At 44.4% G+C, this 26,746-nt stretch overlaps 4 protein-coding genes across 4 annotated transcripts; 2 read left to right on the top strand and 2 right to left on the bottom strand.

The window, feature by feature from the left end:
- Window positions 1–508: 508 nt before the first annotated feature.
- cog3 (component of oligomeric golgi complex 3) lies at window positions 509–11,831 on the top strand. Its single transcript, XM_062534607.1, has 23 exons — window positions 509–718; window positions 1,418–1,564; window positions 1,664–1,725; window positions 2,022–2,187; window positions 2,676–2,750; window positions 2,844–2,936; window positions 3,093–3,218; window positions 3,319–3,399; window positions 3,511–3,554; window positions 3,679–3,805; window positions 3,961–4,052; window positions 4,462–4,601; window positions 5,497–5,657; window positions 5,818–5,926; window positions 6,198–6,319; window positions 6,636–6,725; window positions 7,766–7,886; window positions 8,049–8,137; window positions 8,336–8,470; window positions 8,942–9,017; window positions 9,304–9,431; window positions 9,783–9,881; window positions 10,085–11,831. Exons 1-23 carry the CDS (start codon window positions 536–538, stop codon window positions 10,112–10,114), a joined length of 2,496 nt encoding a protein of 831 aa, XP_062390591.1. The 5' UTR covers window positions 509–535; the 3' UTR covers window positions 10,115–11,831.
- A 501-nt stretch (window positions 11,832–12,332) lies between these two features.
- On the bottom strand, window positions 12,333–17,430 carry LOC134078891 (glutamate-rich protein 6-like). The gene is made up of 13 exons (XM_062535058.1): window positions 17,143–17,430; window positions 16,622–16,661; window positions 16,034–16,152; window positions 15,543–15,625; window positions 15,153–15,260; window positions 14,919–15,062; window positions 14,679–14,833; window positions 14,480–14,544; window positions 14,103–14,251; window positions 13,913–13,992; window positions 13,647–13,802; window positions 12,944–13,172; window positions 12,333–12,623 (listed from the first exon to the last, which is right to left on the bottom strand). The coding sequence occupies exons 1-13, from the start codon at window positions 17,357–17,359 to the stop codon at window positions 12,333–12,335; spliced, it is 1,836 nt and encodes a 611-aa protein (XP_062391042.1). The 5' UTR covers window positions 17,360–17,430.
- A 507-nt stretch (window positions 17,431–17,937) lies between these two features.
- LOC134078046 (glutamate-rich protein 6-like) lies at window positions 17,938–21,870 on the bottom strand. Its single transcript, XM_062533674.1, has 13 exons — window positions 21,572–21,870; window positions 21,241–21,295; window positions 21,016–21,158; window positions 20,830–20,918; window positions 20,598–20,714; window positions 20,374–20,502; window positions 19,846–20,006; window positions 19,630–19,691; window positions 19,392–19,531; window positions 19,200–19,276; window positions 18,942–19,097; window positions 18,299–18,527; window positions 17,938–18,189 (listed from the first exon to the last, which is right to left on the bottom strand). Exons 1-13 carry the CDS (start codon window positions 21,720–21,722, stop codon window positions 17,938–17,940), a joined length of 1,761 nt encoding a protein of 586 aa, XP_062389658.1. The 5' UTR covers window positions 21,723–21,870.
- An 883-nt stretch (window positions 21,871–22,753) lies between these two features.
- On the top strand, window positions 22,754–25,523 carry ednrbb (endothelin receptor type Bb). The gene is given in 7 exon segments (XM_062533673.1): window positions 22,754–23,176; window positions 23,360–23,472; window positions 23,672–23,876; window positions 24,368–24,514; window positions 24,612–24,745; window positions 24,889–24,997; window positions 25,413–25,523. Coding segments are annotated over 7 exon segments (1,242 nt in total).
- Window positions 25,524–26,746: the final 1,223 nt, after the last annotated feature.

Genomic DNA, 26,746 nt, shown 5'->3' with positions numbered 1-26,746 from the left:
AATCCCATACAGAATTTGTAGGCTATCAATCAGATCCGAGACAAAAAACACCGGTCATGGTGGTTGAGGTGCTGGAATTTAAAGTCAATAGGCTAGTCAAGCGCAAAAATTAATTTGTTCAAGCTTTTTGTCAAATACTTTCTTCAGGAATCAATGATGCTTAAGTGGGTCATAAAAGAAAGGTTTTAACATGACAATTTCCACTGTAACCTAGGGCCTACTGTCAACAACAACAAAAAAAGAAACACTGAAAGACAGAGAAAGAAAGAAAGAAAGAAAGAAAGAAAGAAAGAAAGAAAGAAAAAATGTGAAAAAGAAAGAAAGAATGACTAGAAACAAAACATGTAAATGTAAATGTAAAAGTCAGGTCATGTCATCATCAGAAGAATCACATGCCTACTTGGATGGAAGAGCATGGAACAAGGGTAACCCCTAACGGCCAGCTACGGATAATACCACAGAAGTACGTACTGTGAGGTAGGGGAGTGCACGTCACGGGGAAATTCAGGAACAGGAACTGGTGTGATGACGTTGAATGTTGATAGAGACGATGGCATCCATGGAGCAGTCTCTCCTAGATTTAACTGACAAAGAAACCCGTGAAAAATTGTCATTGTGGGAACGACGGACTGATCCCATGGCGCCGTTAACAGATAAACAGACAGACTCGATTTTGGAAATTCGTACCGCAGCTGAAACACTTCCCATTCCATCTGAGGTGAGTGCATGCTAACTTGTACATGCTAATGGTACATTGCTAGTTATCCTGCTGCATACTTTAGTAACGTTACCTTTTCTCTTGTGAGTCGGTTGTGTGTCATATAGGACAGTTGACATGTCATGTAAAGTTTTCATAGAAAGGTTGCATGCACCCATCTGTACTATTATCATATAAACAGAGGGTGCTTTTGACTGCATCTAGCTACAGTGATTCCAATGAGTGAGGTAGCTTGCCAGCTGGCTGGCTAACTGGCTTGCTAACTCTGCTCTCTCATTGCTATGTTAGGTCTACCCGGTTAGCGCTAGCGAGCTAGAAAGCTAACATAAAGTTGCTGTGGCAGCCTAATCGACTTGCCACGTCGCTAGCTGACTAGCCATTTATAAAAAATATAACCCCCCCATGCTGCGTGATTCTATGTATGTCCTTAGGTTTCATGTCGTTATTTTGCGAAATCAAGGGCTAAATTGATTTACGTGTAGAGGAATGGGTTGCTATTTGTTAAGTTACAATAGAATGATGTGATAGGACAGCTGATAAATCTGTCAACAAGCTAGCCAAGTTCAGTTGTGTGTTAGCTATCTAGGAGACTTACATTTAAAATTTGCTTGAATGAACAGTGTTTCTGTTTGAAGTTATGTTGCCAGTTCCCAGTGAATGCTATGTATGTCACATTTTGATCTCTTCTTTTTCATGTAGTTGCCTATCGAGGACCTCTGCAGCCTGACCTCACGCTCTTTGCGTAGCACGTTCACGACAACAGTGCCAGCATCTACGGAGGATGTGCTGCTAAAGGGCTTCCAAGCATTGGACCTAGAGAATGAGAGAATAGAGACGGCTCAACAGGTTAGCCCCCCCATCAGTCCACGGACTCAGTTACTTTTGTTTATGTTGAGTGTCCTTGTCTAATGACAACAACTTCTATCTGTCCTATCTGTTCTACAGTTTTTCTCTTGGTTCTCCAAGTTACAAGTTCAAATGGATAATGATGAAGGAGCTAAATACAGGTTTGGAGAAGTCTCTTGTCAGCATGACAGTCTTGCATGATTGGTCATTCAACTTTTATGATTCTATAATGTTTTGTAAAATGTGTAAAGCCCAGACGTTTACTTATTGTGAATAAGTGAGCGCAAGGCACTTGATTTGCGCTTTACACTATCTTTGTGTAAGAGATACTTTAGATAAAGATACTTTACACTATCTTTGCTTAAACTCTGGAAATTATATTTGGATTCTGGCTTTGTAGAGCAGGTATCTTCCATAAGGATAACCATGAAGTGTCATGTTTTATTCCGTCTGGCAGAAAAACAAGAGACAGTCTGAATGGCTATCAGGAACACTGTGACTCCATTTTGAATGACGTGAACGAGGCACTGCAGCACCTCGACTCGCTACAGAAGCAGTATCTGTTTGTGTCCACCAAAACAGGCACTTTGCACGAGGCCTGTGAGCAGCTTCTGAAAGAGCAGGTAAGAGAGCATGTTAGCTGAGAATGTGTGCTGGTGACTAAAGCTGGGGTTACACTTGCTGCAGACAACGCGTTCATGTTCGCATCATGGCTGCCTCGCGTGTTTTGCGTCGTTTGGTGCGTCAGCTGTAAGCGAACATGATGCGTCCGCGAGATGCAATACCGACAAGATAGTAGGGGGCGATCATGGAGATCCAGTGTCTCCGTGTTGTTTGTTTACATGAGCATGTGATCACTTGAGGCGATGTCATACCCGGCTTTAAGGTCCAATTTCCACATCTGATATTACTATAGTAATAGTGAAGACCTCCAGTTGGGTGCGTAATGCTGCATCAAGTCTGTTCACAGGACACAGCAGGTCGCACGCGAGCGCATACACTTACGCTTGGTCTAACAGCAAGTATGACCCCAGCCTTAAACAGACATTAAGACCAGTTCTTGCTTTTTCAGTATTCTGGCAATTAAATCCCAATTTGTCTTGTTTCTCAGTCTGAGCTTGTGGACTTGGCAGAGAGCATTCAGCAAAAGCTGTCATATTTCAATGAGTTGGAACACATAAATACGGTAGGTTTCAGTTACTATTTTGGGTCCTTTTTAAAGTGTGCCAGTTGTCCCACGACACTCTACAAATGTTACCAACTCTCTTTATCTCCTCAGAAATTAAATTCCCCTACCCTCTCAGTGAACAGTGAAGAATTTATTCCAGTACTTTCTAAGCTGGACGACTGCATCGAATACGTCTCTTCACATGTAAGTATATATGTGGTCTTTTTTTTTGGATATGTAAGTGTGGCTTTTTATGTTTCCTTCACCCCACTGGCAGAGTTTGCCTTCAGGGTTGGATGAATGTCAAAGGCTGAGCATGCACTGATGTAATATTCATTCTTCTCTCTGTTTACAATTCAGCCAAATTTCAAGGACTATCCTGTGTATCTCACCAAGTTCAAACAATGTCTCTCAAGAGCTATGCACCTCATGAAGACCCATACTGTGAATACCATGCAGAACCTTACTAGTCAACTCACAAAAAGGGTACGGATGCTTGCATGAGAAGTATGGCACCTGAATGACTGCACTGAAGTGTTATGGATGCTCTGTATGTTTCAGTTATTAACTCTTTCTCTCTTCTTAGGATCCATTGGGAACAGCCAATGCAGATAACGCTTTTACACTGTACTATGTGAAGTTCAGAGCCGCTGCTCCAAAAGTCAGGGTAATGTGTATGTCCTTGATCACAGTCTGTTTACATTGAAGTGGGCAGATAGCAAATGTTTTGCATTCCTCACACTCACAGAATGTTTACTTGTTTTTCTTGTTTTTCCAGACGTTAATAGAACAAGTAGAAAAGCGGTCGGAGAAGATTCCAGAGTAAGCTGAATTGAATTTGATTCAATTTAGCACAACTTTTTTTCTACAGTGTTACTGTTGTAATTGTCTGTTGTGTGTCTCGAGCTCCATTTGAGAAGACTGTAATGTCCCTTGTCCTGCGTAGATACCATCAGCTGCTGGATGAGATCCACCAGTGTTACCTGGACCAAAGAGAACTCCTGCTGAGTCCCAGCATCACCTCCACCATCACTGACCTGACCAGCCAGAACAACAAGGACCACTGCGCCCTGGTACCGCCCTTCAGACTGCAAAGCTCTCACACGCTATATCATGCATCATTGATTGATTGATTGATTGATTGATTGATTGATTGATTGATTATTCCTCCTGATAGTACGACATTTTGACCAGCACTGTAGTGATTGTTGGTGTTCTCCTCCCCCAGGTGCGCAGTGGCTGTGCCTTTATGGTTCACGTCTGTCAGGATGAACACCAGCTTTACAACGAGTTTTTCTCCAAGCCCACGTCAAAATTAGAGTGAGTCCAACACCACTGATGTTTTTCACTGAATAAGCAGTTCATGGTTATGAACTCAATCGATGAGCGTGCAGCTACCTGAGATACAGGTGTGACGAATTGACCAGCTTTATGACCGATAGAGAACATGTTCTCGATCCGGTTCCATTCAGAATTAAGAAGAAGCTAGTGAACCAGCTAGTGAACCAGCTTGCAAAAAGTCAAGTCAAGTCAAGTCATTTTTATTTGTAAAGCGCATTTAACATGCACAGAATGCAGCCCCAGGCGCTTTACACACAAGACTAATACATTAGACAGTGCCGAACAGAGCACTTGCTGGTTCAAGTCTGGACCTCCAGGATGGGGGGGGGGGGGTCCAGTGGGGCTCAGTGCTGACGGCCGGTTGCTTATTCTGCTGTGTGTCCCACAGCGAGCTGCTGGAGAAGCTGTGCCTGTCCCTGTACGACGTGCTGCGGCCGCTCATCATCCACGTCATCCACCTGGAGACGCTCTCCGAGCTCTGCAGCATCCTCAAGAACGAGATGCTGGACGACCACGTCCACAACAATGGTGACGCACCGCACTGGCACACTCGCTCACACTCACACTCGCACTGTACTAGCACTCACACTCACACTCACACATGCCATGAACGGGATGTCATTTGGATACCTAAATATGGACACAGATGTTTCACTCTGTAATCAGAAAATGTCTGACGGTTTGTTTTGTCCAATGCCAAGACATAGGGCACACGGTATAATGCTGAGTGTGACCCAGTTGTGATGACCTAGTTGCCATGGCGTTCTCCTGTCACAGTCTTTTTATAATCTCTTGCCCTGAACTGACCATGGTGCCGTGCATATGCTTGCGTGAAACTGTTTTTGGTGTGTGTGTGTGTGTGTGTGTGTGTGTGTGTGTGTGTGTGTGTGTGTGTGTGTTTGTGTGTTTCTGACCACTGGCAAGCTGACCTTATTGTGAGTTTGTGTGTGTGAAACCACTGGCAGGCCAAGCTGATTTGCATGCCGTTTTGAGGTTGTGTATGATTTTTGTGTGTGTGTGTGCGTGAGGGAGAAAGAGAGAGAGTGGCCACTGGCAGACTGAGCCACATCTCATGCTGTGTTGTGACTGTGTGTGTGAGACCACCGCTGGGCCAATCCCTGCTGTGTTTTGAGTGTGCGTGCGTGAGTGCACACACACACACACACACACACACACACACACACACACACACTCACAAAGAAGCGTATGTGTGTTTGCGGCCACTGGCACTCACACACACACACACACACACACACACACACACACACACACACACACACACACACACACACACACACACACACACACACACACACACACAGACACACAGACACACACAAGCCTATATGTGTGTGTGTGTTTGCGGCCACTGGCAGGCCATGCTGAAGTGTGTGTGTGTGCTGTGCTGTGTCCCCCTGGTCAGCGGGGCAGCTGGGGGCCTTTGAAGCGGTGGTGAAGCAGATGCTGGAGGACGTGCAGGAGCGGCTGGTCTACCGCACACACATCTACATCCAGTCCGACATCATCGGCTACAACCCCGCCCCCGGGGACCTGGCCTACCCCGAGAAGCTGGAGATGATGGAGGTGCGCCGCCGCCGCCGTTTGCTTGTCTTCGTCCCGTTTTAATCGTTTGTTTATTTTTCCGTTTAAATTGCTCGTTTGTTTGCGCGCTCTTGCTCCGCGCGGCCCGACAGGCTCCTCTCTCTTTAATAGCGTTTTTTTTTGTTGTCGTTTTGTTTTTCAGAAAATCGCCCAGAGCCTGAAGGAGGAGCAGCTGCGCTTGCAGTCGGCCGAATCCTCGTTCTCCGACGTGCAGCTCGAGGACCCCGAGGCCAGGAGGACCATTAGCTCTGGTTAGTGTGTGTGTGTGTCTGTCTGTGTCTGTGTGTGTGTGTGTGTGTGTGTGTGTGTGTGTGTGTGTGTGTGTGTGTGTGTGTGTGTTGTCACGATGACAAAAGGCAGGAGGATGCCAGGACGACGGAGAGTCACGCTGGCCTCTCCGCCGGTACTGGACCCTTCTCTCGGGCGGCTACAGGCCTTATTTTTTTTCCCCCTCGACTCTCGCTCGGCCTCTGCTCCTCACGCGTGCGTGATGTTTCCCTTGATGTTGCTGCCCCCTAACAGGCGGAGGAGGGGAGGGCTCGCGGCCGCAGACGTCCATCTCGCCGGCGGATTTGCACGGCATGTGGTACCCCACCGTCCGGCGCACCCTGGTTTGCCTGTCCAAGCTGTACCGCTGCATAGACGTGAGTCGCCGCCCCAGCACATCGGGGATTCAGTCTTTTCTTTCACAACACATTGTCTCGTGGCTTTATTGTTGGGGGGAAAAAGTGTCGGTGTCGGGGGACGAAGGGCTTTGACTTCTGCTGTTTAGACGTTCTGCTTGTGCACAGATCAGACAGTCGTAGTTCTTTTGGTAATCGGCGTAACATCTATCCATGTGCAATGGCGACTGTAGAGGAGTTTTAGCTTTTTACGGAGTAATGGTCTCTGTCACGAGGTCTTAATGCCCCTTTTGAAGGACACCGTTTCTGTTTTTTTTGTGTGTGTGTGCTTTTGCAGAGAGCGGTCTTTCAGGGCTTATCTCAAGAAGCCTTATCAGCCTGCATCCAGTCTCTCCTCAAAGCCTCCGATGTCATCCTCAAGAACAAGGTGGACACCGCTTTCCAGGGATACATTGTTCCCTTTTACACAAACACACACACGCACACGCACACTCTCTCTCTCTCTCACACACACACACACACACACACACACACACACACACAGAATTTACTCTTTCCGAAATTACATGTGTCAGGTTGATTTCCCACCACATTAGAAGACGCGGCAGTAATTTATCTCGTATGGCCACAACAGATATTACTTTTTTAAAAAAAATGATAAGGTGGTGATATTTTTTCTCTCCTCTGCACAGATTAAACGCAGTTTTTTCTCCCCTCCCCTCCTCCCCTCCCCCCTCCCCTCCTCTCCTCACGGGCTGAGAATAGAAGCAGTCGTCCCAGCCATGAATTAGTCACGGTGATTTCTTACGGCAGCGAGGGGCTGAGCCCTGCTTCTGCTGGCTCTCCATTGTGCCGCGTTCCCCCCTGTCTGCCTAACCTGGCATGTAAATACACTGTGCTCTTGGATCCAGCACGTCAGGAGGGGGGGGGGGAGGGATTGTGATGAATTTCAAACCAGATGTCAGGATGGCTTTCCAGGATCAAAGGGAGGCCCCTTGCGCGAGGCTGTCTAACAAATCCTTCACACACACACACACCACCACCACCATCATCACCACCCCCCTCCCCCCCCAGGCCTGCCACAGCAGCACAGACACGCAGCACAGACAGACGTTCAGACAGACAGACAGACGCTCCGACAGACAGACAGGCAGGGAGTGAGCGGGAGCTGCTGCTGAGAGTGTGCTAGCATGTGTTCCACCTCAGCGCCCTGAGGTGCCTTTAGCCACAGTGCACCTTTTGTATCTCCCGTGAGAGTCCAGCTCTGTCTGGATGAGTCAGGGACTGGCTGCTATAGTTACACCAACTCCCAGGGTTAGAATAGAGGTCTGAGTGTGTTGTCTGTGGATGAAGGTGTGTGTGTGTGTGTGATTCCTTGGACAGCTGTGGCGAGGCGGTGGTGAGGGTTAAGTCTGGAGGTTAAGTTAGCACGCGGGCCACACCTGACTGCTCTTTCTGCCCCTGCAGACGCAGGTCGACGGACAGCTGTTCCTGATTAAACACCTGCTCATCATGCGCGAGCAGATCGCCCCGTTCCACACCGACTTCGCCATCAAAGAGATTTCGCTCGACCTGAAGAAGACCAGAGGTTTGGGCCCCCTCACACTTGTCTTTCAACAGGCTTTCAACACGTGCATGTTGAGACGGCTCTGTAGCCAACACTAGGGGGCAGTCTTAGTCTTGCACTGGCTTGGGAATTGTGCGTTGTGAGTGTCTGTCTGTGTGTGAGAGCCTTGTCGTCTTTTGTTAGACGCTGCATTCAAAATCCTGAACCCCAGGGCTGTCCCCAAGTTCTTCAGACTCAACAGTCACAATGCCATCCTGGAATTTCTGTTGGAGGTAAATCATTGCTCTCTCTCTCTTTTTTTTGTATTTCCTTGTGTATCTTTTCCTGTTTTTTCGGGGTTGGGGAGGCAGGAAAAAAGCTTAATAATTTAGCCAGCAGTGCACCCGGAATGATTTATTATGCATGCCGTGCTTGATTGCCTCTCGCCATGCCTGCTGTCACACGTGCGGCGCTGTGTGCTGTCACCTCAGGGCACCCCCGAAATAAAGGAGCACTACATCGACTCGAAGAAAGACGTGGACCGCCACCTCAAGTCCAGCTGCGAGCAGTTCATTCAGCAGCAGACTGGCATCTTTGTGGGGAATCTGGAGGAGTTCCTCACCAAGGTGAGTCTGGAGAGGCGCCACGGATCCAGAGGCTTGGGCCGCAGCCCGAGACACTGTTTACCGCTCACACACACACACACACACACACACACACACTCCCCAGCCATGCTTTCCAGGGCTCTCACTCAATGGGAACACTGTCTCTGGCATAGCACAGCACACTGAGAGCCGTAGCTACTACAGGAGAGCACTAGTCCCACTGTCGGAGCAGTATTTCATAAATAAAATATGTGTTTAGTCTTTTTTGGGGAAGTCAGTCTGATTAAATAGCAAGCAGCAGCCCATCGCTCATGTGTGTTGCAATGCTGCCATGTTCTGTGTTTTATGTGAGCAAGGGTAATTTTTTTTTATGTGATTGGTCACTCTGATAAATCAAACGCCACACGCGTTGAGCAGGGGCTGCCTGAGCCAATGTGACGTGAGCGCTCCTCTCCCCGAGGCCACTACAGGCTTGTCACTGTGCTTTTCCAGGTGTCGGCTCTGAAAACAATGGCCGTCCAGGGAGGGCCCACGTACAACCTATCCCAGCAGCCCTGGGCCCAGCCGGGTGAGTCAGCTCCCATCAGCCTCACGGGGCGTGCGCCGGTGCGAGGAGAGACAGGCTCAGATCCGCTCCAACACCGCCCTCCTCCTCCTCCTCCTCCTCCCCGCCACCACACACACACACACACACACACAAATACACACACACGCACCAAAAAAAGTAGCATCAGACAGCTTATGCGGGCAGAGCAAGTGTTTAATGTGAGCACTGCGCGCGAGCGTGCCTTCTGACATTTTTTTTGTGTGTGTTTTTGTTCTCTTTGTCTCTCTCTCTTGTCACACACACGCAGCCAAGATCCACGACCTGGTGATGGATACGTACCGGGTTATAAAGAGCAAGCTGCCCGGCACGCTGCAGAGCATGTCTTTGTACTTGGCCAACAGAGACACGGAGTTCATCCTCTTCAAGCCTGTCAGGGTGGGTGGGCGCCGCTGTTACATCCTCGTCCTCCCCAGTCCGTGTCACTACCCATTTGCTGTGTCGGGGGGGTGGGGTGGGTGGGGGGGGCTGGTCGGGGGTTGAAGCGCCGGCGCTCACAGTGTGAACGGACTGCCTGGTGCCACTTCCCATTTGCGTTCGCCTCCCAACTTTCTTTTTTTTTTTTTTTTGTGTTGCGCGAGACAGAAATTGATTCCCCTTTTATACAAGACTTTTTGGCAGCTCTCTGTAAAAAGGGAAAGCCTGCGAGTACGTGTGTGGGTGCTCCTTCTGTAAGACGCTGCCATCTTTTTCAGCCCTCTCTGAATGTCTCTCTCTCTGTCCGTACAGAATAACATTCAGCAGGTGTTCCAGCGGCTGCACGCCTTGTTGCAGGAGGAGTACAGCGGGGAGGACCTCCAGATCATCGCCTGCCCCTCCATGGAGCAGGTAAGGTACCCCCTGGCTGCGGGCACGTGACTGCAGGCAGCATGGCAGGCCTCGCGCACGCACACACACACACACACACACCCGGCCAGATGGCTGCACACGTGGGGATTTCGAGGCGAGGGGCGGTGGGGGATGAGGAAGTGGGGGCAGCGGAATTGCAAATGAAGTCTCATCTCTGGCGCCATGTGCTTGGGTCCTTCCAGATCAACCTGCTGCTGTCTGTAAATAAGTAGTGGCCAGGTGCGGCCGGCCCGGCGAGCCCGGCCGAGTGGAGTTCCCGCGAGGCAGCGCTGCGATGGCACATCTCCTTTTGCCACACCACCCACTCCACTCCACTCCAGTGCCCCACCCCCCCCCCCCCCCCCTCTTCAGACCTCCCCTCCCCCGGAGCAGCGGCCCCTCCAGCAGCGCGGAGCACAAGCGGCGGTGGCGGCGGCGGCGATGGCGGCAGCAGCGGAGCGCCGAGCCGAGCCAAGCGTAGCCAAGCCGGTGGGAAGGGTTCCAGGAGGCTGCAGGGAGCCTATGGTGAGAGGAGCGTCTGGGGAAACAAGTTGGCGTTACGGAGCTCGGCTTGCCAGAGATGATGCAACAGATGACAAACACACAATTTCCCAAACAGTGCTTCTGCCTGGAAATCAGACATGATCCGGATTTGATTTGTTTTAATATATATATATATATGTGTGTATATGTACTGGAATTACTTGTATTTTTTAACAATCTAGTGCAGTTTTAATGGGAACTGAGAGTACGTGGGGCTTGTATTGGTCTTGGGATACGTCTGTGTTGTGGTGTGGGTTTACGGTCCGCAGAGCGCTCGGACTATACGATCGACATACTGTATCTTTGCGATGAAGCTGAAGGTCTCGCTTTGGGCCTCGGTAGCCCAATTTGCAGGAGCTTTTCTGGCATGGGCTGTCTCCTTTATAAGGACTAGTATAGAGAACTCTACAGGTTTCCAGTGTGTGCAGGGGGACTTGCTTTGTTGGTAATGGAGGGAAGACAGAGAGGCACGGCATAAAGATAGCTCTTCTAAGGGGAGAGCCACCTGCAATTAGGAAGGTCTGGCTTCCAAGTGCCCATTATGCCATCAATCAGTTGTTTTGTTAGCATGCCACGAGCAGTCAGGCTTTTAGAAGGGTCTTTAAATAGAAAACTTTCAGAGGGGGAGTTATAGTACCTCTCCTGGGAATCCTGGCAAAGGGAGAAACATTTATGGACTAACTCATGGACTTCAATGGACAAGTATGGCAAATCAGATATGCAGTACTATATTATATATCCCCACTAACAGATTAAGCTTTCAAAATACATATATACACTAAGATCATTTTTTTAGAGCAATACTATACAACCATGGTATAAATCAAACATGAAGTTATACGTTTCTATGTATCGTCCCCATCACAATGGTGAGGCATTAAGCACTTTTAAGAAATAGAAGTTTTGAATATGGGAATTAAATTTGCAGCTGAAGCAGAGTGTGTGAATTTCGAAGACTATGAAAAAAAAAATATCGTTGCACTCCTTCGAGATCCATTCCATCTTCATGACAGACACCTCAGCTACAAGCCGAAACCTTTTTTTTTTTTTTTGTAAAACTTGCTGACAGAGTTTTCGTTTAATGTTCCCACCATTTCACAAAACCTCCCTCATCCAGTTCTCAGGAGGACGTCTTCCCTGTTTTCTAGGAAGTCGGCTTCAACGTTCATGTAATTCCACCAGCCCTCCCCTGTCAGTAATGTGTGTTCAGGCAAAATATGTAAATTGGGAAAAAATCTTATGTTTTGTACCATTTTCTTTTTGTATATGAAATTTTATTCTACTATAAGGCATGAAGGGGGCTCACTTTGCACTGGCAAGATGTTACAGAATCATTCATTCAAGATACCACCATGGTACTGATTGTTGTACTTAACTTTCAATAAAGTAACAGATTTATTTAACATTTCCAAAAGGCATTTCCCCATTATTTCTCACACTACTCACACACTCATACACAGCAGTAGACTGGTAAACCCAGCCTGACCTGTCGGCGATTTGATTTTGTCCTGCAGCTCAGGCTGGAAACCGCTCATTTTTTTTTATCTACTTCCATTACAAATCTTCAGGGACCAATTGCAATCGCAAAGGTGGTTTATCAACCTGGTGCACTCAGATCATTGGTCCGATTGGTTGAAGGACTATCTAAATACGTACGGAGTCATTTGAACAATGCCCGTTGATCACGCCTCTTGTGCAGTAGAAAATACAGAGCAGACTCCCCAGACTAATGTTCCATCTTAAAAGATTGAGCATGGTCTGGTGATAGCCAGTCTAACACAGCAGGGTGTGAAAAGGAACCTCTATGATCATACTGAAAAACTTCACTGCTTACTTACGCAACATACAACATGTACTTGATGACATTGAAATGAACTGCATTTATACTTTGCATTATATTTCTGCTTTTTATTTCTGATATGAATCAATTTGTCCATGTGAAATCAATCGTGCCGTTCTTGTCAGGATATGAGGTAATTTGGGCCTGGATGGCCTGTGCTGCTTTGCCCTCTCCCTCCTCCTCCTCTCCCCCTGAGCACGGAGGCTGTACTGGGGGCCGACCTGGCCGGGCTCGGGCCGCTGAAAGGACACGCTGCCCTGGAGGTTCAGTAGCAGGCTGGAGATCTGCACGCTTCTCTTGTGGAGATAAGACTCGAGGATGTCAGGGCCTGGCCACATGAGGCCCTTTGAGTGTCCCACCTAGTGAAGCAGAATTATGGAGGGCTCAGCTGAAAGAACAGAACCAATGCTGCCGACAGGCTACCTGCTGAATAGGGCTGCTCATTTTTGTTATATTAAGTTCAGTATTCCAGATTTCACTTTAATCTGGGCCACTTCTGATCTGAGAGCTGAGAGCTGCACATTTCTTTTTGATTGCAATTAATTGCAGCCTTTGTGATTAGCTAATTCCATTAGTGCAAATTGCGATTTCGATTCAAATTGATTAATTGCGCAGCCCTACTGCTGAAGATATGACGTTGTGATATTTTCAGCCCGCAAAGTCGTCCGTCCAAGCTCACCTTGAGTTTGGTCCCCATGTTGAAGCGCACGCTGTTCCTGCCGGCGGTGAAGGTGAGGGGGATGTTCTCCTGGCTGCAGATGCGGATGCTGATGTGAGGGCTCAGCATCATGCCGATGGACTGTAGGGGCGGGGCGTGAACGTGGGCGCTGAGGTCCAGCCAGCTCCAGCATCTCTTCAGCGCCCCACTCTCGCTGCTCCAGGTACCACCCTCACGGGTCAGATTCACACTTGGGACAAAGAGCATCAAAGAGCGCGTAAGCAGATGGGTTTTGAGCACAAGAGCGCACTCAAAGTACTGTAATATAAAAGTGGGTTTTAAAAGCACAAAAGCAGCGTACCAAACAAGACAATCAAACAGCATGTAAGCAGATGTAAGCAGGTTTTGCACAAGAGCTCTTGCACCAAGCTCTTCAGAGAACATCTCCTCTCATAGCACTACTTACAGCTAGTCTTGCTTATCCTACGGACAATTGCACTCATTGATGCACTTAGTACACTCATTGATGCACTTATTGTGGTCGGTGTCTATTGTTGTAAAATGTGTTGCTAGAATTGCTCTAAAAAGCTTAAAAATGTTTTTACCATGTTGTAAGTTGCTTTGGTTAAAAAGCGTCAGCCAAATGTAATGTAATGTAATGTAAAAGAGCGCTCCCAAAGTACTGTAATATAAAAGTGGTTTTAAAAGCACATAAGCAGCATACCTAACAAGACCGTTGGGGTGGTAGCACGTGGCCTGGCCCCTGGATGTGAATATGGCCTGAATCCGCGGCAGGTATGGAGCGTCCTCCAGTATGATATAAATAAAATGTCCAGGATGGACTAAAGATATAAGGACTGCAATCCGACCTGATCGATAGCTAATGAGTCATTAAGGTAAGGAACATTTGCTCCATGTATAAGTTTCATAATATATAATAATAATATATAAGTTTCAAAGTCAAAACAAGAAAGCGAATGAAAAGGATACAAAACATGTCCTGTTCCGTCTGGAAATATAAGGACAAATGTTTTGCCATTCCTGTAGTATCTCACAAGGATGTTTGTCCTCTGTAAATGACAATGTGAAATGACGTGAAGTAACAATGCGTTTGGCTAGGACAGTAAACTGCTGATCCGAATCACATTAGCGAATCATGAAAAGGGAGACAGTTAGACACCTTGACCCCTGGTTCCCTATCTGGAAGGTTCAATGTCTCAGGAGGGGTAATGATTTCCATTTCCGGAAGTTGAGACTCCTCTTGGATGTTCCATAAGTCATTTGAAAGTCGATAGCAGATGGTGTTCTTTGAAACCATTTTATTTCCGGCTGCATTCAAAAGCAATGACAGTCAGTGCTGATATACAGATATGCTGATTTCAGTCAAATATTTGAAGTGTTCTTGAGAGCATGGTTATCTTATTTAATATGAAACTTTAATAGAAACAATTTATATGTTCATTAGGAGCCAGCTATTTCACTATTAAAACTAATATATATTTAATATTTAAGGATATGTATATAGCCTAATAGTACAAAATATTTACATGAACCTACGTTGTCTGGTGTAAAATACAGAGGGGTTTGAGTCTTGGGATCTTTTAGACACCCATTCTCTCAGCCTGGAAGACACAGAATGATGGTGAGCGCATTTTTCTGTAAGTGGAAGACACCCCTTCATAAATCTGAAATACAAGATGCATGCAATCCCCTCCTTAGAACCGACTTCCTATGATATCAGTTGACATGTCATCACCTCTGCGCTAGCTTTTCCTTGCCTTCGGTCAAAAGGGGATGAGGGTCGACGTCATTGATCTTTCTGTTTTCCTGTACAGATTTAGAGGCCTTTCCCTTCTCCTCTTCCCCCTCTTTGGGATCGGCCATCCTCCAGGCAACCTCACAACAAAACGACTGACAGCGGAATCACGTTGAGTGGGACAAAAGGGAATTCAAATGTAAGACATGAAAAAGCTAGACGTTGGGTTGGGACCCCCACCTCCGCTGGGTCGGTCATTTTCTCCAGCTGCTCGCGAGTCACTGGGGGTTTCTTCTCTCGCCGGCAGTGCTCGCACAGAAGAGACGCCAACTCACACTCGGGTAACTTCGCAGATGAATCTGAACTGGAAGTCAGGACTGTGATCTGTGAAAGGCATTTATGCACAGAGCATTTCAAGTATGTGTCAAACTTAACTTACTGCTGTAACTATCATAAGCTTGAATAAATCCTAACCTTGTCAAACTTCCCTGTCAAATGCTCCACTTGAGGAGGGACTTGTGAGTCTCTGCTCTTTGTTACAGTCTCCTCATTATCTTCCATGATTTCCATCTCAGCCGTCTCCTTTTTTTTGTGACAGCCAGATAAAAACACTTACTAATTCATTAAAAACAGAGAATAGCCATGGAGTTCTGTGTGAATGTGGGTTAACGTCTAAAATATTAATATATAACTATGCTGTCCTGAAATCTGATCATTTTAAAGCCACAATGTGCACTGTATTTCCCACCGAACAGCCAATGCATACATTTTTAAAACATGCATGGAATTCAGAAACAAAGGCGAAATGGCAGTAGGACATCACTGTTCAGTAGAGGAATTTGTGTTATACTTCAGGGCTTCTACCTCAGAGTTATGGCCTTTATGGTCCTCATGCTCGACAGGTGTCTTTTGATGTTTCACCACATATCCTTCAGTCTGACTGCACACTGGGTAAAATGAACATACATTGCGGTGTTGTTTTCACATTATGTAAGTCTATAGAATGAAACAGTACAGTAGGCCTCTTGAATAAAATGTAGAACACACAATCTACTGTAGCTATTTGTGTTTGTGTTTATGTTGATATTAAGCAGACACATTTCTACAAAGCGGATTACAATGACATCAATAAATACTATTGTCAACTCTAATATGTCAAAATTAGAGTTAATACTTAGTTCAAAGTAATGACATATAACCTATATACAAAATACCAATATTTGTAATAGATTTTTTACAGAATAATAACATCCCAAAACATGTACAAACTGTGACTGTAACAATGAATTAGTTAGATACAGGGTAAGAGTCTTTGGACGCTTTTTGAAAGATAGGCTACTGGGAAACATACTTACGGCTCTGGCTGTGCTTCTGTGAGACCCAATTCCATTCGGTCTGAGTTGATCTGCTTATTCTAGTGACGACTGTCCCATCCACTCCAAGGATGTGTACACACTCAGGAGAGGTGCAAGGGCTGTGAAGTTTGATAGTTGAGAGTTTGGACAAAAAACAAACAAAAAAAAAATTTGTTCTCCTAAAAGTTGTAGGCATGAAGTACTTTGAATGCAAAAACTACACAAATAGTCTACATTTTCTTACATGTTATTGCATGCTTTGTTCCTTCAAACACATCTACAACCAGATAACCTCTCATCTGTACACAGAACACACCAAGTGGCTATGGCATACCAAAGGCATGTGTGTGTGTGTGTGTGTGTGTGTGTGTGTGTGTGTGTGTGTGTGTGTGTGTGTGTGTGTGTATGTATGTGCGTGTGCGCGTGTGCGTCTGTGCATGTGTGCATGCGTGCGTCACAGTAGGCCTAATAACTCTAATAGCCAGTCCATTTCACCAAGTCCACTGCCTTGACTTCATTCACACAATGATGCAGTTATAGCAGCAGGATTCAGTTTCCATCCTACAATGGCTAAATAATTCAACTCACGAGGAATTTCTTGAGAGGCTTCTGTGTCCCTCACGAGAAGCTGAAAATAAGCAGACTGAATGATAATTTGATGCAGCCAAATAGTCAAAGCAAGTAAACTCTCATACCCAGCGAGGAGCTGACTCCTGATCAGAGACCCGGTTCACAGACAGCTGGCATCAGAGGCCACATGGCACACTTCTGGCTTACTGACTACAGAAGGCTCATCAAAACTAATTAAGAACAACAATACAACAACAAAGATTAGGCCTTCCACCAACACCCCCACTAGACTTACTAATTCTGCTATACTACTCTTACCACTGGGCTACCATTGATACTACTAGGCTGCTACTACTACTACTAGGCCTACATAGGCTCACTACTACTACTACTACTACTATAATACATAACAATAATAATAATAATAATAATAATAATAATAATAATAACAATATAATACTACTACTACTAATAATAATAATAATAGAATGTCACGAAAATAGGCTAATGACTAAATGCCACTCTCACCATATTCCTACCTTTCCTGCTTATCTGAGCTGTGCCATCATGGAGGTATCCTGTTGTTTCCAGGTATCCCTCGATGGACTGACTTGAACCATACAACCTGTCCGGTACCTTCAACTCTTTCTCCAGTCTCTGCACGTTTTCAACGGTGAGTTCGAGCGATGGACTCTCCACGCTCTTCGGACTAGTCCCTGATGGCTTGTCGTTCTCGCTTCCCGATTTTTTACTCATTTGTTCAGTTCAACTTATTCGCGCTAGACATATAGTCAGCAGTTTTACGCCGAACAACCAAATTTACCCCAAATGTCATGTTCAGTGCTAAACGTTACGCATAACAACAGAAATGCATCTCTTCAGGAATTCGAAATTACACGTTCCCATGGTATGTAATAATGATCTAGAGAGCTAGTCCAACCATCTATTTTCCATAGGCCTACTGTTGCCATCCAACCCGCATTTTGAAAGTGTTCAGTACCACAATAGGCAGTAATAACAGCCTACTAACACTATGGCTTAACCCGATGTGATTAATTAAGTTCGTGGATAGCCTACTCTTCAGCATTAAGTCTATGCTAAGTGGTAGAGTCCATAGACCATACTGTAGATTAATCCTATGCTACAGTATGTGCATTTTATTGTTTTGTCAGGAACCGTCATATTCAATATGTTTGACTACATTTACCAATGACAGTATGCAGATGTTCTTGTTTTGTTGTTTTATTGTTGAATAAATCTGTTTTTTTTTTTTTCGAAGATATATTCAAATGTATTTATCACAACACTGTATGAACATATAATCATCAATAGGATTATGCTTCTTTCGGTGGCACTGGCGTTTTTAACTTCCTTGGTGGAGTCTGCCGGTCCACCTGTCTCCTCAGTCTCTCCATTTGGGCGATGAGTCCGTAGAGGGGCTTTATGTTCTGGTGACTGGGCATGTGCTGATAGGCGATGTGTGTCTGGATTCTGTCCAAGAGAGAGTAAATCTCCAGACATTTAATTTGGAGATGCTTCTGCAGGGTGTCTGGCCCTGGCAGTGCTAGGCCTTCTGGGTACGTAAGCTGTTCAAACAGGAAACTGCATATTTATATATTGCAACAAGACTTGCATTTCCTTTCCCAACTGTAAATACTCTGTGGATAAAGTATCAAGATAGCACATATAACTCACCTTGAGCTTGGCGCCCACATTGAAGCGCACCCGGCACGTGCAGTGGCTAAAGGTGAGGTGGATGCGCTCCTGCGTTAGTATGCGGAGGCTGATAAAGGGATTGAGGGAGAGATAGAGAGGCTGGAATGGGAGAGGATGGATGTGCGGCTCAAGGTCATGCCAGCTCCAGCGCTGTCTCAGAGCACCAGCCTCACTGCACTGGAGCCCCTCAAGCTGGGTCAGATTCACCCTTCACAAGAGAGAGGCCACAACACATGATTCAGCTCACTCCTGTCATCAACTGCACATAATACATCAAGTGCAGTTTAGTTATAGATAGATACAGTAGATAGACAGATAGATAGATAGATAGATAGATAGATAGATACTTTATTGTAGCTTGGGTGCAGCCGAACTTTAGCCCCGCCTATATCATTTTTCAGCATTCTGACAAGAATTGAGGATGACGTAGTCAGGCTAACTTTATTAATCCCCAAAGGAAAAAAATCAAGAAATTGATATAGAAGTTATAGTTATAGAAGTAGCCCTATAGTTAACGCTGTACTGTAATGTGAAACGACAAATTCTCATCAAATAGGCCCTAAGTAAAAAAAACAAAAAACAAACAGGAATAGCACAAAAAGATCCAGATGTGTAGGCCTACCAAATGAGTCCATTAGGATGATAGCATGTTGAGTGCCCTCTGGATGTGAAGATGGCCAGTATATTAGGTTGGGATGGACTGTCCTCCAAGACTGTGTATGTAAAATCACCTCCACCGACGGAAGAAATTGAGATAGCTATGCAACCAGAGGGGTAACTAGATGTGTTAAGGACAAGATGGATGTGCCTTCTGCTTCATTTAACATGGGTGCTTCAAATGTAACATGAGTTACTGCTTTACTTCATGTGTAAAGGATACAAGACATTGCCAGTTCCATCTGGGAATACAGTAAGGAAAGGGCCTGCATCCGGATAGGACCTCACAAGCACTTTTTTCTGCTATCAAATGCAAGAAAAGGACATTCATTATTCAGCCTATACACACATTGGTCGAACTATCTGTTCAGACATAAATCCCACACATGAAAAACACTAATGAAGCATACAGTACCGTGTATGTCACAGGTGCTGCTCCCTGCACACTGAAAAAGTCACCCGTCTCTGGATCAACTTGGTGAAATGCGGGCTCTTCACGGATGGTCCAGTCTCCATTAGACAGCCTGTAGGAGATTGTTTTGATCTGCTGGCCACCTTCAGACACAAAAACAACATGACAATTATGCCCATATAAGAAATAAAATAATATAACTACTTAAATGAGTAATAATTCAAATAATACTTGAGCTGACCTGAGAAAAAACATTTCTGATTGCCAAGAGTTTGCACTCTTTGAATCTCAAATTCTCTCAACCTAAAATGTGCAAAGAAGGAAAAGAGAGAGTGGGTGAGGAGGGGGGAGCGAGACCAACAGTTAAAGAGATTGCCGATGAATATGGGGTGCCTGTTTTGGCTTTTTTTCCCCCCATAACTGATTTGTCACATAAACTAAGTCTTCACCACCAGACCTTTGCTCCGCTCGTTCCTTGGCCGCCCTTTTCTGGTGTTTACTCATGAATGGTGCATGAGGACCGACATCAATTTTCTTATCCAGCTCCAGATCAGCCAGAGCCCTCTCCTCCTCCAGGATCAGCATCCTCACCGCCTGGGCTCTCTCACAGCAGAAACGCTGGACACACCGACACCGCAACGCAACACAACTCTTACCGTAATTTCCAGACTATTACATTGATTTTGCAAAATTTCTTCTGCTATATGAGGTTAATACAGGGGGGGGGGGCAGTTAATATGGTGTTAATATGGTTTTGTTTCTTTTAACTTGCATAAAACACTGTCCTGTGGCTTATACACAATGCAGCTTATATGCGGGAAATTACTGTAATGCTCATCTAAATCTATCCAGTTTGTTCATATTTGTGGTCATCTTTGGTATAAAACACAATATCATATTGGCATAATTCAGTATGTTCCTGTGGCGCTGTAGCTACACTTTAAATGTGCTCACTTTTCTTGGCGTTTCGTGTGAGTGTGCTCACCGGTTCTGATTCAGGAGTGTTCTCTAATTGCGCTCGACTGATGAAGGACTCGCTCGGCTGGTGGCAGTAGTCACACAGAATGCTGTCTGTGCTCATCTCTGGCTGTCTCAGACGCAATACAGCAGGGCTCTGAGAGAACAGCAGCACATGTCTTTACATTCACTTCCTATCTAGATTGATCTACACTGACAAGAGACGAGAGTCACTTGAGCTTTGACTTGTACCTTGTACAGGACCGGAGGCTGTTTGGACTCAGGTCTATAGGCCAGCAGTGAGGGAGGTCCCACGTCAGGTATTCCATATAGCTTCTTCTCTTGCTGCCTTTCCATCTCCTCCACATTCTGTCAGTGAGGAAGGAAACAGGTGGTTTGAGACACTTAATGTGGGAGCACACATAACATACTTGCTTTCAATGTGGTCTTAAATATCTAATTTGCAGCACAACCGTCATGACACCTCAAAATCTGGAGCAATCACAAGTCCTCTAAGGTCAGCTGTTAACTCTTCAGCTGGTGTTTCCACAAGGTCCTCAACCACCAGATGCACTGCAGAGAGATTAAGTGAATCAGTAAGTGCTGACAGTCTGAGGTCTATGGCCTGGAGCTAGATTCTTGTCTGACGTGTTTGTGTGTGTACGACTACCTGAGGAGCTGTCTTTTTGCTGCCTGCGTACCAACCAGTCCCAGTCTGTTTGAGTCACTGTGTTGGCAACGGTGATGACTCTGCCATCTACTGTCTGGACCTCCATTACCTCAGGTGAGTCAGAGCAGTTATGGCCTGGAGCTCTGAAGAGTTTTGAGCAGGAGATGCTTTTTATACATATATATGCAATATATGTATTATTTCCAAAGCTATGCATTGTCTTACCCCATCATATGCTGATCAGATGCTGATGTCTTTGTTAAACTAGTCGTTGTTTCACCTGTAACACACAAAATACACTGTTGATCTGAATGTGCAAGCTGAGGATGGGTACAAACTTCTTCATGACAAAATAGACATGTAAATATCAGTTGTGTTAACTTACTGTAAACAACTTTCCAAAACAACTGACAACTGAACTGAATTTCCAAGACATTTTACATTTAGACCTTCAGGTTTTGTCCAGTTTTAATCACTTTCAAGCGTTTGCAGAAGAGGACGCTTTAATTAGTGTCTAGAACACTAAGCTTTCACAAATTTTGCCATCATATTGTACCTGCTGTGTCACACTGACGGTCTCTCTTTGACATTTGCTCATTATCAGCTGTCATCTGAGCTGATGACTCGTGTTGCCCGCGTGTCGAGGACAGAGTGGTCGAGAGCTTCGATCCACTTTCCACCCCCGGTGACCTAGTAGGCTTGCTCATTTTATCTAAGACATTGGTCTAAACGTGCTTTAAGATTAAATGCAAAGTACAGCGTTCAAATGGGACATTTATACTACTTCAGCATCAATTCACTTAATTCAGCAATTAGGCTAATGTGCTTTGAATGCGCATCTTTAGGATTGACTGGTTACTTTTTCCTACAGATGGCGCGATGTTTGGAGAAAGTACATGGCAACAACTGGTTGGCTTACAAATATGTATTATTACGTGTCCCCGTTCTGCAATTAAAATAGAACATAGTTTTGAAAAGAAAACGCTAGAACTAGAACATTTCCTGACAGGCAGCTAAACACATTCGCGATAAAGCATCGCAAGTGCTAATGGACTTGGCCTATCCCCTGTCAAAAAAAGTGCACTTGATTTTTCAAGTTCAGCGAGTTAATTCTCTTGGCCTTTGCTCACTCTGAAACGCGTTGTTCGTACACACTGTCCTGACTGAATGGGAAACAAACAGTGACTCTGTTTCAATGTGAAGAGGCCCGTCCTCATCATTTAATTTGCAAGGATTGAACTGAATGTAATTCAAGCTATTTGTGAAATATGCATAAGACCATAAGCTGTCCATGCCTTAATGGCTACGACATGCTTGTGTAACAGGGAAGAGCGTTTGATATACAGTATGCTGCCTGCCCTGTCGCCCCTGCAGTGTATTAAACCCGATAGGATGGGGTAGAAGAGATGACAGCTTTATGACTCAGCACTACCTTTCTTTCCCTATAAAAGTTTCACACCACCTTTGTGTGTAGCGTCAGATTTGCATCAACAACAAAGAATATGGTTATGAGGAATTTAACCACGCAGGAGTGATTTTTAGTATCTCAAGAGTTGTTTGGTGAGTAGGCTAAGTCACTGGTTGTCTTGTGGAAATTGTACTTTTTGTTTTAAGACGCAGTAGCCTAGTCTTTGGTATTATTTTAAGATTTAAACTCTTCTGTTCTTTCTTTCTTTTTCCTTTGCCATTTGTCTTTAGATAAATCTAATCATTTTCAAATCAATAGCTCTGGCACATCATGGAGAGAACAAATGTTTTCATCTTTTTCCTGCTCATCCAAGTAATCTCAGCCGCAAGTGTAGACAAGAGCACATATCAAGAGACATTCACCGACATCAATGAAACAATCTCTCGGACGTATCAGAAAGAGGAAGCGAACAACACATTGAGCGCATCAAACTTCACTCTGAAGGCCCCTGGGCAGAGTCCCAGTCCTCATCCAATGTGATCAGGGCCAACAAGGATCAAAGTGGTGTTCAAATACATCAACACGCTGGTGTCTTGTTTTGTTTTCATCACCGGAATGACAGGCAATCTGGCACTCCTCAGAATTATTTATGAGAACAAGGGCATGAGAAGTGGACCTAACATTCTAATCGCCAGTCTTGCTTTGGGAGATCTCATACATATTGTGATCGCCATACCTGTCAATGCTTACAAGGTAAGTGCAAATGTTACATGTTAATAATAATTGACAGCTAATTGTTAAATCACCTTATTTATTTGTTATTTGTCTTGTATGGTCAGATTCCATGTATTGTGTATATCATATCTTCCTAAAACAGGAATACATTGATATATCTATAATAATGCAAGTAGCAAACTATTATTTTCCTTCTTTCAGCTTCTGGCTGAGGATTGGCCATTTGGTGTGGCAATTTGTAAATTAGTGCCTTTCATTCAAAAAACATCTGTTGGAATAACAGTCTTGAGTTTATGTGCACTGAGCATAGACAGGTATGAAATATCAGCTTTCTGTGGAGAAACCTGTTTCAGTGTAATATGCTATTAGTCAAATCTTAGTTGAATATGTCTTATTTTACTCTGACAAATTGTCTGCTTGATACAGGCTAAAATATATGCTTCAACAACACTAACCATCATCTTAGTTGAATGTGTGTAAAAAGTAGTAATCAATGCATATTTTTACTCTTAGATACCGCGTTGTGGCCTCACGAAATCATATCAGAGGCCTTGGTGTTCCGAAGTGGACAGCGGTGAAACTGACTTTAATATGGATCATATCCACATTCCTTGCTGTGCCTGAGGCTGTGGGATTTAATATGATGGCAATGGACTATAAAGGGAGGCATCTTCGGATATGCCTCCTTCATCCAATACAGTCATCCCAGTTCATGCAGGTATTGTGCTGTTCGTAGAATGCCAGTTGTGTGTCATTAAACATACCAATGAGGGCAAAAATGGTGTAGAAACAATTTGCCCTTGAAATGTCTGTCCTTTCTGCTTATTTAAGTAAAACGAGTTTCAGTTATTATACTGAGGGGCTTGTGTTTTTGCTGTGCTTCCCTGTCCATCAATGTACTGAACTTAATAGTGTGTGATTTTACGACTTGGCTTGTCTTCAGAAACCAGCCTGGCAACATTGCCTTTTTTAAAACTGCTCTAACACACCCGGGTGGAAAAAAATTTATAGCCATGAACAAAGTCGATATAGGACTGTTGCCATGATATAAATTCGAGCCGAGTGCAATTGCTGGAAGCCCACTGCAACCCTGCCCCAATTTCAAAGTGTCTGTGTCAAGAGTTCTACTGAGTGTGCCCATCTCCCACCATTTCCACAAAGTCAATTATACAGTGTGTGCACACATGATGTTTTTCCCTCTTCCTCTAGTTTTATAAGAGCGCAAAGGATTGGTGGCTCTTTGGAATCTATTTCTGTATGCCGCTGGCTTGCACTGCACTGTTTTATACACTCATGACCTGTGAGATGCTGAAGAAAAGTAGGACACAGATTGGTTTTAATGACCATATCAAACAGGTAGGAGAGGTGCTTTTTTTTCTACCTCGATACACTCAGCCTGCAACTGTAAGAAGCCACATGATGCATTTCAAACATGTACTGGTCTCTCTTGCAGAGAAGAGAGGTGGCCAGGACTGTGTTCAGTTTGGTGCTGGTATTTGCGGTTTGTTGGCTGCCGTTACATCTCAGCAGAATCTTGAAACTAACTATTTATAATCAAAAGGATCCCCATCGATGTGATTTATTGAGGTAAGAAGGTGTTTTGAAAGACATATACATATTTGTTTCTGAGCAGATGTTCTAGTATGCATTTAATATTATCTATTTTTTTTCTCTTATAAAGAGGAAATATTTTTTTTCTCTCATATATATTCTTTCCCTTTTTTTTCTAGTGCCTTCCTTGTCCTGGATTACATTGGCATCAACATGGCCTCTGCAAATTCGTGCATGAACCCAATTGCTTTGTACGTTGTGAGCAAGAGATTCAAGGCACATTTCAAGGTAACACTGAACGTGTTTATAATCTTTGTGCTTTGATGTGCTCGTGTTAGTTATTACTGTCCAAGCAACACAACGCTCTTTGTAGAGAGAGAGAGAGAGAGAGAAAGAGAGAGAGAAAGAGAGAGAGAGAGAGAGAGGTGGTATTATAGAATGCTGTTTGATCCCCAGCCAGATCCCATTCGGCCTCATTGACCTTGAAGAACTACGCACTCACAAGTGTTGTCTCTTTTGAGATGACAATATTCAGGTGCAAACTGGCTGACAACACAGAGGAACAGATGCAGTTCTAAGGGATACAGTGAAGGATGGGACTTGCTATTGTAATACAGCCTTTCACTTAAATGTAGAACATTGTTGCACTATGTGTTAGCTATGTGTATAGACACACAGAATTCACGACCTTGTCTTTCCACAGGCCTGTCTGTTTTGTTGGAACACATCTTCCCAGACACTAGCACCAGATGAGAAGCAGACCTTGGAGAAGACCAAGGTCAACGGACAAGCCCCAGAGCGAAGCAAGGCCTGACACATGAAAGATGTTGCTGCCTCATTTGAACATGTTACTGTCGCAGCAATTTAGTGTTTTTGTTGTCGTTGTTGTTGGGTTTTTTTTACACATTTTGTATCTGAATGTAAAATCAAATTACGTTGAAGTTTCCATTCGTATTTTGACAGATTTGTTAAATATTTATGTCACGCTCGAAATTCTTTTTGTGTGTTGACTTTGAAAATTGGGATGTGACAGTGTTTATGAAGTATATAAAGCGTACACAATCAGAACATGACAGCTGCATGAAGCTTTCATGAGGAATGATGTTTGATGCAGATGCTTTCATGTTGCATTTATGTGTTGCTTCTCAGTACAACTCTGTGCACCCTGACTGACTTCTGTTTGACGTGCAACCGTAACATTGTGTTGTGTCCTTGAATGACATATATCATGTGTAAAAAGATCTCAAATAAAAGTGATATTTAAACATCAAGTGAGACAACGGGTCTAGCCTTTGTTTTTATTGTAATATATAATGACATATCAAAGCACAAATATTTACCACACAGCGATACACAAAAATATAGCTAATGTTGATTTTACAGGAAAACAAATAAAAAAAGATGAATCTCCCTTCACTGATATTAATGAGCTCCAAGGTATATGTTATGTCCTCTGTTACATTGCTTTTAACATCTCAACAAGTGGTGGCGCTGTTGAAATATGAATAGGTCTACATTGTCTTCCAAGGGTAATGTTATGTGGTAATGTTTGATGAGTCATCATACATTTATATGGCACTGGTCCTATAGCACAGCAAAAAGGTATTTTTTATGCATGTGTGTACTGGGGGATTTCTTCTGGGATGTCGTCTATTTACTTTTGCTCTACCTCCACATGCAGTGCAGAGTAGTGCTGTTCTTCCACAGCTTCTCTCTTTTGATAGATTTTGGGAAAAGAACACAATTAGAATTATTATGGAAGCTAAAAATAAGAGTTATTTTGTTACTTTGATAACAACGCCATGCTTAAGTTAATTTGTGGTTAACAAATGTAAAATCCAAACAAATGTGTGGGAGTTTAAGATGTGTCTAGACATAAATTATCCCATAAATTCCTATTGTATATTGAGGCTGCAATATCATAGCTTACTCCTAACAGTGTTGTATGGGAATGTCTTGTTTCTTTCAGGTGTAATGTAGGAGAACAGAGCATCAAGAGCAGTTATACCTTTCTGTGCTCCATGCCCAAAGACAATG

This window comes from Sardina pilchardus, chromosome 4 (genome assembly GCF_963854185.1).
Source record: "Sardina pilchardus chromosome 4, fSarPil1.1, whole genome shotgun sequence".
Classification (NCBI taxonomy): domain Eukaryota; kingdom Metazoa; phylum Chordata; class Actinopteri; order Clupeiformes; family Clupeidae; genus Sardina; species Sardina pilchardus.
Note: the sequence above shows the minus strand (reverse complement) of the source record. Positions and strands in the feature narration are given on the sequence as shown.